Source organism: Pristiophorus japonicus, chromosome 20 (assembly GCF_044704955.1).
Source record: "Pristiophorus japonicus isolate sPriJap1 chromosome 20, sPriJap1.hap1, whole genome shotgun sequence".
Lineage (NCBI taxonomy): Eukaryota > Metazoa > Chordata > Chondrichthyes > Pristiophoridae > Pristiophorus > Pristiophorus japonicus.
In genome coordinates this window covers 17,386,369-17,399,873 of record NC_091996.1, presented here as the reverse complement: position 1 = coordinate 17,399,873, position 13,505 = coordinate 17,386,369, and the positions used below count along the sequence as shown (strand labels likewise).

Sequence of the window (13,505 nt, the reverse complement as noted above, 5' to 3'; positions counted from 1 at the left end):
ATATGGCCCTTACGGCTAAAGGGATCAAGGGGTATGGAGAGAAATCAGGAAAGGGGTACTGGGGTGAATGATCAGCCATGATCTTATTGAATGGTTGTGCAGGCTCGAAGGGCCGAATGGCCTACTCCTGCACCTATTTTCTATGTTTCTGTGTTTCTAAATTCTAGAGGTGAGGTGAGAGTGACTGCCCTTGACATCAAGGCAGCATTTGACTGAGTGTGGCAACAAGGAAACCTACAAAATGGAGAGGTGGTCATTTGACAAAGCAGCTGAAGATTGTTGGGCCGAAGGCACTGTCCTGAAGAATTCCTGCAGCCATGTCCTGAGGCTGAAATGCTTGGCCTCCAACATCCACAACTATCATGAAGTCATTGGAAATTGGGGAAAGCTCTCCACTGGCTGGTGTCAGACCTAGCACAAAGGAAGATGGTTGTGTAAAACTGTAGCTGTCTATTAATTTTTAATTATTCCCCAATTCTGGCTTGGTGCTGGATTTAAGTGAAGCAATAATGCAAAATGAGAGTAACTGTTTTGCCAGCATTGGGCATTGTTTGTATTATCAATTGTAAATTTAAATTTCCCAGAAATTCAGTGTGTCTTGATTTACACTGGGATGTAAAAAAGAAGCATTAGGCTGATCGTATTCATAATTGTTACAAAACCAAACCACACCAAATAATTAAAACGGATTATGAAGGTAGACAGTATAATTACAATTTCTTTCCTTCCCTTCCCATTCCCATTCCCATTTTAATGTGGGAAGCACTTGGCAGATGCTGCAAAGTCCAACTTTACACTAATTTGCAAGGATGGACAATTTTAAACAATTTATGCAAGTTCCTGGCCCAGCGTGTGGCAGCTGGCTTTAGCAAATCGGACAAGGTTACTTTGTCATTGTCACTGCTGTGCAAGATCCATGCATCTGGAGCTAGTGGCACAACTATGGATTTTGCACAATATATAAAGCAACTATATTGTACTGTAGCTTCTATTAACATATATGGAGCATAAACACCGGCATGAACCTGTTGGGCAGAATGGCCTGTTTCTGTACTGCAAATACTTTGTAATCACAAGTACTTCCAGATTTTGTGTGATCTTTTAATTAATATTTCATTATCCAAACTATTGCTGGCAAGATCAGACGGACAGACAGCTGATCTACGCCTGTTTCTGTGTCGTATATCCTAGTTTTTAAAAAAAACTACAAAATTCAGTAAGCTTCCAGAGCTAGTTTTATTGCACTTTTATATTGCTGTGCCAGTTTTGGGAGAATGGTGTTATACTTGCCTCCCAGCACAACTCATCCTGTTTAAATTTCTACCTGGCTCTTGCTTTCCATCAGGCAGTACCCAGCAGTGGAATTTAATTTCTGCAGCAGTTCTCAAAACCCACAAAAATGTGGGTTTCTGCCACAACCAGAACAAGATAAATTTGACAGTTTATATTTCAGCTGACAGCGCTTACCAAGAAGGTAACTATATGTTTGCTGTCAGTTGTTTTATAATGTAAAAGTGTTTTTTTTTCTGTCATAAATGAATGGTATATAAAGAATCAAACTATTATCCCATTAAAACCAGTGGAGCCTTATTAATTTTTGTAGCAGATACATGGAGGCAAAATAAACTAGCAAATTACATAGATCAGCTCTTGCGTTACTTGCTGGTATTGCTCCCAGGAGAATGACGTTTTAATTAAGAGAGTAACTTTATTTAAAATCTGATACGCTGTGTTACTTTTGTTCAATATTGTTGTAACTGTTTCTGGAAATGCTTGTCAAATTGTTCTGTCTGTGGGAGTTATGCTACAATTAAACCAACTCCCAGTTTATTTTCATGTACTCCAAAATGTTTTGGGTAAATGAGGTTTAACTATATGCATTGGGAATTTTTCTGTCATGCAAGCTCTATAAAATTAGTATCCTGAATATTTGTAATTCTGAATGCACTAATCTCCCATGATGTATATTAATTTACAAACAGAATTTCTATTAAAGCAAGCTGACCATTTCTTCAGTTTTGTGCGCCCTATGGAAGGAGTATGTAATTCAAACACATCTGTGTGTGTCAGCTGTGGCCCAGTGGGTAGCACACCTACCTCTGAGTCAGAAGGTTGTGGGTTCAAGTCCCACTCCAGGGACTTGAGGACATAAATCTGGGCTGACACTCCAGTGCAGTGCTGAGGGAGTGCTGTCTTTCGGATGAGACATTAAACCGAGGCCCCTTCTGTTCTCTCGAGTGGATGTAAAAGATCCCATAGCACTATTTCGAAGAAAAACAGGGGAGCTATCCCCAGTGTCCTGGCCAATATTTATCCCTCAATCAACATAACAAAAACAGATTATCTGGTCAAAATCACATTGCTGTTTGTGGGAGCTTGCTTGTGCGCAAATTGGCTGCAGCATTTCCCACATTGGCTGCAAAGCACTTTGAGACGTCCGGTGGTCATGAATGGCGCTATATAAATCCAAGTCTTTTTTCTTTATTCTTTAATGTTCTTTTTCTTTCTTCTTTAATGTTCTTTTTTCTTTAATGTTTTTTAATAAAAGCATGGCAGAAGCCATTAAGAAATATTTGGACCCAGATGCCCTATTCTTTCAAGTGAAGGAGTCTATAGTTGGAGTCCTTACAAAGGAAAAGATGAGGAAAAACATAAACTGATAAAAGAGACACGGGTAGAAATTATTGTTACTGCTATTTTAACAAGGTGTTGAGCCATTAAATCAATTTCATTATATTTTAAAACGGAAAGAATTTATCAAGTACACATTAAGCTTTTGTCTGATATCAGCAACAGCAATTTTGTAAATGCTGTTCAAAACTATCATTTGATTTGGATCATAACCAGTCTGACTTTCACTCAGGCAAGCGGATCAAAAGTTATTTGTTGCACTGACACGCGAGATTAATGCCCTTCAGTATGGAAATCTGAAATAACCATTTAATATAGATTTCATACAGTGTATACAAATGCCTATTTTGCTTTCCATAATTTGTTGTCTATATTGCATATAGCTAATGGGATATTATAAAAGGTCAGCACTGAACTGATATTTAAATAACCGATTTAGACTTTTCCATGACTCCTTCCTTTTCCTGTGTATGCAGGAACATTCGCATCCACCTGCATGTTGTGGGAAATGTCACTCAATTCAGCAGCTGCTCTATAACAAAGCACTGCTGCTCAGCTTTATGCTAGTCTCTCCAGTCTTTGATCACTACTCTCGGAGAGTAGTTTCTATTTTAATACATGAAAATTGCAAACTTTAATGGATAATTGTTTTAAAACAGTAATATTTCCTCTTTCAATGAGGTTTGAATGTTCTACACATCTAGTTATATTATTAGAAACAAAGGTTGTAAGTGTATGCAGTCATTTCTTGTAGATGAACAAATCGTGGTCCAACTTAGGGTGATTAAACTGATAAATTTCTTAATTTCTCAATGTGTTTATCAACCACATCATATTCACATTGTAGTTTATCATAGTCTGGTGACTGCTGTCCTTATTAAATTGAATCTTTCTTCTTTTGCTCTCTATTCAGTCCCATTTAACAGAATTGTTACAAGAAAGCATAACTTTGGCCCGGATTTTGCGGTGGATAATGACTGGAACTGTCAGCGTTCTCCATCTGAATCTGACCGCAACTTTAGGATTTAGCACATGCGCATCTAAACGCAAAAATCCTACGGTTGCGGTCAGCCATTCACTTCTCGGACAAAGGCTGTGCTGTGCCGCAACCCCTGCCCACACCCCATAGACGGCAATCAGTGGAACTGACAAAAACATGAACTTTTCAGTGCTAATATCACTGTTAAATACCCCATTAAATGTTAGGCCTCATTAGGATCTGTGTAACTGGGGTTTTAACTGGGTATTGACTGCTAAACAAACTTTCTGGCCCTGAAAAACTAATTGTATATTTGTGGAATATCAAATTTCTCCATTATGATAAATTACTATTTTTAAACAATCTGATATTTAAGCTTCTAAATTATCCCCATGCGAAAGTCACAATCTTTATTTTGCTCTAATATTTTTGGAAAATGAGGATAAAAGCTGCTTTTTTTCCTGGTTTACTGTGTCTGAGAATTCTTCACTGTGATTGGCTGCTTAGAGAGCTTGATGATGTCATGGCTGCTTCACTCTAGGAATCCCCTATTTAGCGCTACAATCAATTACACGTCGAGAAACCTCAAGTTTTGGGAAGCTTTCTTCGAGGTCAGCGGCAAGCACCTTTGCTTCACTGCTGACTGAAAATTACGGGCCACTATTTTTAGTTTCATGTATTTATAGACTTTAAAATGTGTCTATGTATAAAATTCATATAAATATTTTTACTATCGAACCTGGTAACATCCTGGTAAACCTCCTCTGTATCTTTGAGGCCTTTACATCTTTCCATAATACTCCAGCTAAGGCTGAACCAGTGATTTATAAAGTTCCAACATGATCTTTGTTTTTATATTCTATTCCTCAGTGTAAACCCAAGTAACACACATGCTTTTTTTAACCACCTTATCAACTTGCCACCGTTAAGGATTTATGTATATTAACACCAAGATCGCTCTGCTGATGTACACTTTTCAAATCATGCCCTTTATCGCATACTGCCTTTGCATATTAGTCCTCAATACAGTCGGTTTATTTCTCCAGTAAAATGCATTGTGGAGGAGAGTTCAATAGTACAAATGATGTGCACAAAATCAATCCCGGTTACTTGCAACAGTGCAGTTTCCAGGCGTGATTGATGGAGGAATTACCCAATCCTCTCCATTCGGGCTAGGACTTGTATCATAGAATCATAGAAAATTACGACGCAGAAGGAGGCCATTCAGCCCATTGTGTCCGTGTAAGTCGAAAAAGAGCGACTCAGCCTAACTCCACCTTCCAGCACTAGGTCTGTGTAGCCCTATAGGTCATGGCTCTTTAAGTGCACATCCAAGTACTTTTTAAATGTGGTGAGGTTTTCTGCCTCTACCACCCTTTCAGGCAGCGAGTTCCAGACCCCCACCACCCTATGGGTGATTTTCTTTTCCCTCATCGTCCCTCTAATCCTTCTACCAACTACTTTAAATCTATGCCCCTGGTTATTGACTCTCTGCTAATGGAAATAGGTGCTTCCTATTCACTCTTGTCAAGATCCCTCATAATTTGATGCACCTCAATTAAATCACCCTTCAGCCTCCTCTGTTCCAAAGAAAACAACTCCAGCCTATCTAATCTTTCCTCATAGCTAAAATTTTCCAGTCCTGGCAACATTCTCATAAATCTCCTCTGCACTCTCTCTAATGCAATCAGATCTTTATTGTAATGTGGTGACCAGAACCGAACGCAGTACCCAAGCTGTGGCCTAACAAGTGTTGTATACAGTTCTCGTATAACTTCCCTGCTCTTATATTCTATGCCTCGGCTAAAAAAGAAAAGCATTCCATATGCCTTTTTAACTACCTTATTGACTTATCCTGCTACCTTTAAGGATCTGTGGACATACACTCCAGGGTCCCTCTGTTCTTCCACATCTCTCTGTATCCTCCCACTGTGTATTCCTTTGCCTTGGTGCCCCTCCCCAAATGCATTACCTCACACTTTTCTGCAATGAATTTCATTTTCCACTTTTCTGCCCAACTGACCAGTTCATAGATATCTTCCTGAAGTCTGAAGCTTTCCTCCTTGCTGTCAACCACACGGACAATTTTTGTATCATCTGCACATTTCTTTATCATGCCCCCTACATTTAAGTCTATATCATTAATATACTACAAAAAGCAAGGGACTGAGTACTGAGCCTTTCAATCACAAAAACACCCGTCAACCATTACCCTATGCTTCTAGCCACTGAGCTAATTTTTGGTCCAATTTGCCACTCCCTCGATCCCATAGGCTTTTACTTTTTTGATCGCAATATGCAGCCAGTTAAGTTTGCTTATATTGTAGAGACTTTTCTATTCTTTGACTGGTATGCAACCTTCACACACCAAAATCCTACTTATCTTCCGAGATCCCACAGCAAGGTTTTGGTTTTAGTGGTTTTTGATTACAAATCAGTTGAATTTTAGCTGTAAGCTAAAATGGAATGATGCTATCGTATAGGGCTGGAGATTTATAGAACATAGAAATATGTGGAACTACTCCTCTCTAAGGTCATGATGAGATTTTGTGGGTGTGTCAAGTATGTGTTTCCCCCAGATCAAGTGAATCTTAGCTTGCGTCTTACAGTATGTGGACGATGCATATCATTAAAAGAATAACAAAGATGCTATAAGGAAGTCATTTTTTTGCTGTGAAGTTCAAGTTCATTACTTTTAGCTTAGAAAAATGGGATTTTATCCAACAGCATAAAATAGCAACTACATATTTAGGTCAACTCTCAGCATGCTGTATGTGAATTTCCACTTGTTTTATTGAAGTACCCACCACTAACTTATCTTCCTAAAGTCTAATGAAATATATTCATAATCCCAATGAACAGATCTCTCATACTTAGAAATAGATCTAAATACTGTTATATAGATCATTAACCATTTGTTATTTGGTCCTTCCAGATTATTTTGGATGTGCAGCCTATTAGTGTCAACAAGACAATGGTTCTCGTTCTGATTAGCAACCACAATGTAGTTTGGAATGTGAGTGCTATGAATATGCCAATTGAAGTCTATGTAAGTATTATATAGTTATCAATTTAAATATAGAGTTTTTTACTATAATGACACTTATTTAGATCTGCAACTGAGGGTTTATTTTTTACTATGCCATAATTTCATAGATGTATTTTTAACTGCACAGTAATTGAACAAAACCCTGTTAACTGGATATTTGGTTAAAACTTTTTTTTGCAGAAATAGACCATTTCTTAATAGATTAATTTGAACACTCATGATTTTACAGCCTTGAAACCAATCCCTTGCATCTGATATTCGTAATATATATACTGTCTCAGTTTTATATTGGGACTGACTTATCTCTTTTTAGTCAGTTTCTATGTCAGCAGAGACTGTTACTGTGCACAGTTACTGTCAGTATGCCCTACAAGGGTGATTGATTAGGAGTCTTGATCCATAGAATACCTTGACATATTCAGATATTGATGGTTAGTTTTCCTCCGGTGTGATTCCATCATGTATAACAACACCTTGCATTTATATAGCATCTTTAACGTTGTAAAACATCCCAAGGCGCTTCATAGGAGTGCTTTCAAACAGAATTTGACATCGAACCACACAAGGAGATATTAGGGCAGATGGACAAAAACTTGGTTTTTAAGAAGCGTCTTAAAGGAAGAAAGAGGTAGAGAGTCTCAGAGCTTTAAGCGGTAAACTCCAGATCTTAGGACCTTGGTAGCTGAAGGCACAGCCACTAATGGTGGCGCGATAAAAATCGGGGATGTTCAAGGGGCCAGAATTGGCAGAGCACAGAGATCTCTGGAGGGTGGGGGGTGGTGTAGGGTGGAGGAGATTGGAGATGGGGAGGGGCAAGAAGCGGATGCAGGCGATGTTATGGAGGTGGAGATAGGCGGTTTTGATGGCATAGATATGTGGTCGGAAGTTCATCCTGGGGTCACATGATGCCAAGGTTGCAAATAGTCTGGTTCAGCCATAGGGAGGGGCGAGTGATTTGAAAATAAGGATGAGAATTTTAAAATCGAGGCGATGTTTAACCGGGAACCAATGTAGGTCAGCGAGCACAGGGGAGATGGGTGAGCTTGACTTGCGAGTTAGGACACTGGCAGCAGAGTTTTTGGATGATCTCAAGTTTATGGAGGGAAGAACTTGGGAGGGCAGTCAGGAGTGCATTAAGGAGTCAAGTCTAGAGGTAACCAAGGCCTGAATGAGGGTTTTGGCAGGAGTAGAGGCAGGCAATGTTACAGAGGTGAAGATAGGCGGTCTTGATGGCGTGGATATGTGGTCGGAAGCTCATCTTGGGGTCAAATATGATGCCAAGGTTGCAAATAGTCTGGTTCAGCCTTGGACATTTGCCAGGGAGAGGGATGGAGTCAGTGGCAAGGGAACTAAGTTTGTGTTAGGAACCGAAGACAATGGTTTCGTTCTTTCCAATAATTAGTTGGAGGAAATTTCTGCTCATCCAGTACTGGATGTTAGACAGGCAGATTGACAATTTAGAGATTGTGGAGGGGTCAAAAGAGGTGGTGGTGAGGTAGAGCTGGGTATCATCAGCATATATCAATATACTTGTAAAGGAAAAATTTGCAGCGCTATGGGGAAAGAGCAGAGGAGTGAGACTAATCGGATGGCATGTTCAAAGAGCTGAGACAGGCACGATGGGCCAAATGGCCTCTATCTGTGGTGTATGATTCTATGATCTTTAGAGGTAAAAAGTACAGAAATTAACTTCCAAAATATCAAAGTCAAATTTATTTAATGCCCCAATCTACTAAATATGAAGAATTCAGAAACATTTGTAGCATAGTGTATAATTAAAAAATAGCACCAGCATATTTCTACTCCTGCTTAGGAAATCCCCACCCCTGTGCATTATGCAAATTGTACTAGGAGTGCATTAGTGTAAGTAAGGGGATAGCGGAAACCAGTCGAAGTTCCCTCTGTTCGCCAGTATCGCAAAATCCACTAGTGCAGCCAATTGTGAAGAATGGGATTTCATTCCTTAAGTGACTGTTTAGCTAGTTGAACAGCATTGTTGGAAATATTTTCTACTTGCCCTCTTAGATATGCATACTTTTAGCAGATCCGATCTTCCAAAAAATTGCCTAGAGTAGAATTCTGTGTTTCTCCTAGTGGATAAAAATAAATTGGTGTGCTGTGTGCTGTCGGGACAAATGGCACAATGTGAATTTATTCCTATTTTGAGGAAATGCCCTTTTTTCTCGACTCTCAATTTTATATTTAATTAAATGAGCTTGTTATTGTCATGTACCCTATATGGCTACTGTTGGTACTATCACAAGGTGTGCCACCAGAGGGCACAGCAATGGGAGACTTGTAGGTAGGTTACTGGTACAGGTGTGCCTGGCCTAGTATAAAGGGCAGGCCACCAGGTGTGATCCTCACTCTGGAGTTAACGAATAAAGGACTACGGTCACTACAGTTCAAGTACAACACATTGCCTCGTGGAGTCATTACTAGAGCATCTAAGGGCAACACAACAGTTATCCTAATAAGAAACTCCAGGCATGAACCATATCTTTAAAAGAATAGGATAACGTATTATATATCAGACAAATACAGACCTAGAGTTAAACAATATCTATAGTTCATGCATGATTTAGAAGTGCTTTGACAACAACAAAAAAAGGAAAGGACAACCATTTGACTCCAAAATGCATACCTTTATTAGAGAAAGGGGTCTGTATTTATATAATCCCTTTTAAAATAATGTTTTATGCATGCTTATTGTTGGTTCAAGCTTTGATGGTTGTTGAGGCTATGGAGATGCCCACTGGTAGTTTTGTAGTACATGGTTCTCTTAGGATCAGCGCAGAATTGAAGAAAGTGATCTGGAAGAAGCAGCGAGGCAGAGCTATGATTTTCTCCCCTGAAAGAGGGCATGCAGGTACAGCAGGCGGTGAAGCAGGGAAATGGTATGTTGGCTTTCATAGCTAGGGGATTTGAGTATAGGAGCAGGGAGGTCTTACTGCAGTTGTACAGGGCCTTAGTGAGGCTCACCTGGAATATTGTGTTCAGTTTTGGTCTCCTAATCTGAGGAAGGACGTTCTTGCGATTGAGAGAGTGCAGCGAAGGTTCACCAGACTGATTCCAGGGATGGCTGGGCTGTCATATGAGGAGAGACTGGATCAACTGGGCCTTTATTCACTGGAGTTTAGAAGGATGAGAGGGGATCTCATAGAAACATATAAGATTCTGACGGACTGGACAGGTTAGATGCAGAAAGAATGTTCCCAATATTGGGGAAGTCCAGAAGCAGGGGACATCGTCTTAGGATAAGGGGTAGGCCATTTAGGACTGAGATGAGGAGAAACTTCTTCACTCAGAGAGTTGTTAACCTGTGGAATTCCCTGCTGCAGAGAGTTGTTGATGTCAGTTCATTGGATATATTCAAGAGGGAGTTAGATATGACCCTTACAGCTTAGGGGATCAAGGGGTATAGAGAGAAAGCAGGAAAGGGGTACTGAGGGAATGATCAGCCATGATCTTATTGAATGGCGGTGCAGGCTCGAAGGGCCGAATGGCCTACTCCTGCACCTATTCTATGTTATTTTTATCCATTATCTCTTTTGTGGCTCAATTATACAGGTTTCCACAGCGATTCATATTTATTTTTTTTAATCATCCATGAGGTGTGACATAGTCTGCACAAAAATAGCCTGGGATTGTGACGCATCGGGTTGTCCCCGGTCTCATTCCTTCAGGTATTGAATTGTTCTTATGAGATTAGATAATTGTCCAATTTAAATGTTTTAAATTATTTTCCTACTTTTCTTTCTTTACCTTTATTTCTCTTTCTGTATCTGATTTGACTAATTCATCCTCTTTCCAGGTCCATCGTTCCTGTTTCTTTCTAAGTCCTTAAATCTCATTGGTTAAGGAGATAGACTGTTGGTCCCACTGTTCACTAAGTTTCCAGATGCTCCTTTTCCACTTGCCACACTGACCAGCTCACATTTCCAAAAAGTTATGCCGCAACATTTTTTTGAGCTGAAGGTTGCAGGAAGAAGTCTTAACTAACGGCATATGCTGTGAGATGTCCCGCTCCAGCTACATCTGGTCCAATATATTTTCCAACTAGATTTGTTAAGTGACGCCCAGAAAGCAGTGCTCATTTCTCCAGGAAGTGTAAATGAATAAAGGGACCTTGGAGTGCTTGTCCACAGATCCCTGAAAGTAGCAGGCCGGGTGTATAAGGTGGTTAAGGCAGAATGCTTGCCTTTATTGGCCGAGGCATAGAATATAAGAGCAGGGAGGTTATGCTTAAATTATATAATACACTGGTTAGGCCACAGCTGGAGTACTGCATGCAGTTCTGGTCGCTGTATTATAGGAAGGACATGATTGCACTGGAGAGGGTGCAGAGGAGATTTACGAGGATACTGCCTGGAATGGAGAATCTTAGCTATGAGGACAGATTGAATAGGCTGGGTTTGATCTCCTTGGAACAGAGGAGGCTGAGGGAAGACCCCATTGAGGTGTATAAAATTTTGAGGAGCCTGGATATAGTGGATAGTAAGGGCCTATTTGCCTTGGTGGAAAGATCAATTACGAGGGGGCATAGGTTTATGGTGGTTGGTGGAAGGTTTAGAGGATATTTGAGGAGAAGCTTCTTCACGCATAGGGTTGTGGGGGTCTGGAACTCACTGTCTGGAAGGGTGGTAGAGGCAGAAACTCTCACCATATTTAAAAGGTGCTTGGATGGGCGCTTGAAGTGCCTTAACCTGCAGGGTTACGGACCTAGAGCTAGTAAATGGGATTTGACTGGATAACCTCTTGGCTGGCGCAGATATGATGGTAAGTACTTCAGGGAATCTAATATGGCTAGAGTGATCTCCTAAACTAGTTTCGATCGCCTGGATGGGTCGTGGAGGAATTTTCCCAGATTTGTTTTACCCAATTGGCCTGGGTTTTTTTTTTGCCTCTCCCAAGAGATAGCATGGCTCAAGGTGGGGTGGAGTGTAAAATGTTGCAATGCATGGGGTATCACAGTTTTGTGGGGTGGACTGGTTGGGCCGGATGCTCTTTACCTGTCCGCCATTGTTCATAGGTTTATATGTAACCCTCAAGGCTGCAGACCGAGAGCCCTGTGGCTCTTTGTCGACCGGCACGGACACGATGGGCCAAAATGGCCTCCTTCTGCGCTGTAAATTTCTATGTTTCAGCCAATAGCTGATGCACTTAAAATGGTACCAAAAGTCAAATGAATAGTAAAGAATCAAGTCAACTACAGAAAGTGGAGAGGAGAACTGAAAATGCAAATAAGAGGGGCAATAAGAGCGCATGAAAAAAGATTAGCAGGTAACATAAAAGGGAACACTAAAAAACAGTTAGGAACTTACAAGGTAGGCAGCACTCCAAGCAGAAAAATCACCTAGTCTCAATGGGATGCATCCTAGGTTGCTGAGGGAAGTAAACGTGGGAACAACGGAAGCTCTGGCAACAAGATGGCGTGCTGCACACTTGTCAGAAATGTGGACATGCATCTTGGATGCCATTTTGGGCTCTTAGGTGGCCATGTAGCACCTGAAAAATGCACTATGCTGCCCAATTTAACCTCCAATGAGTTTGATGAGAAGGGGAGGAAGAAACAGAAAATGTGGACTGTGCAAAACAAAAAAAAGAAGCATTTATAAAGGGTTGTTCATGTCATCAGAATATCTCAAAGGCCAGTGTAAAGATGGAATGAGGCTGGGGTTCATGTGGAATATTGTGGCAGGGCAGCCAGGCCAGTTGCTTGCCATGCATATTGAAGCTTGCAGAATATGGAACTGGAACCAAGGGTAAATGGTGGGAATGGGACACTATCCAAGATCTGATGAGAGCAGGGACATTGAAGGTGAGAAAACTGGTGAAGAATGCACTAATGTTGTGGAGAGGCCCAAGGGAAAGGTTTGAGGGATTTGGGACCACTTTCCAAGAAGGTGCCTGTAGGGACCAAGGCACAGATTTTTAAAAATTCATTCTGGGGATGTGGGCATCTCTGGAAGGCCAGCATTTATTGCCCAGCTCTGGTTGCCCTGAGAATGTTTTGAACTGTTACAATGGAGTGGCTTGTTGGGCCACTTCAGAGGGCAGTTAAGAGTCAACCACTTTGGTGTAGAACTGGAGTCATATATAGGGCAGACCAGGTAAAGGCAGCAGGTTGCCTTCCCTAAAAGACATTAGTAAACCAATTTGCTTTTTATAACAGTTCAACACTTTTATACTGATACCAATTTATTATTTCCAGTTTTAAAAAAAATTCAAATTATCTTGGGATTTGAACTCCCATTCTCTGGATTATTAATCCAGTAACGATCATTACAACCTCTGTACCTCATATTTACAATTCTGGAAACATTGAAATCAAACAAACCTCTTTAGTGCGTGTTTTTTTTAAAACTGCTTCCTTTATTATATCATCACATTTTCCTTCTGTTTTATCCTGTTGCTGGCTGCATTCCTGGTCTATGGAATCTCATTATTTATAAACTGATGCTGATTTTTTTGTGTGGATTACTGTACAGGAAGGAGTCTGAGCAGCAGGGTGAGTGGCAGTGTCTGTGATCTGAGTGACAGGCACCTTTCCAAAATTTCGAGTGCACTGATATGAAATAAAGACCATAATGAAGAACCGTAATCGTGGTGTGATTTTTTAAAAAAAATGTATACCACGAATCTACATTTTCTTTTGTATTCCTGCTGTATAACAAAACGTAATTAAAATGGATATCTTTAGTATTTTTGGAATTTTAAGTAGAAAACGTGAAATAGTTGGTTTAAGCATATTGTAATGGCCTTTATTTGCAATTTTACTTTTGAGATGTTTATTGCTTTCAGCCAAAAAGATTATGATAAGCTTTGACATTTCTCTGACCATTT

General features: G+C 40.3%; 1 protein-coding gene across 3 annotated transcripts in view; it reads left to right on the top strand.

The window, feature by feature from the left end:
* The window catches only part of LOC139233184 (transforming growth factor beta receptor type 3-like), a 180,013-nt gene that overhangs the window by 74,899 nt on the left and 91,609 nt on the right, over window positions 1–13,505 (top strand). For all 3 annotated transcript variants that reach the window (XM_070863814.1, XM_070863815.1, XM_070863812.1), the window contains exon 4: window positions 6,546–6,659. In XM_070863814.1, the coding sequence (XP_070719915.1) occupies window positions 6,546–6,659 (114 nt within the window). The remainder of the gene's footprint in view (window positions 1–6,545; window positions 6,660–13,505) is intronic.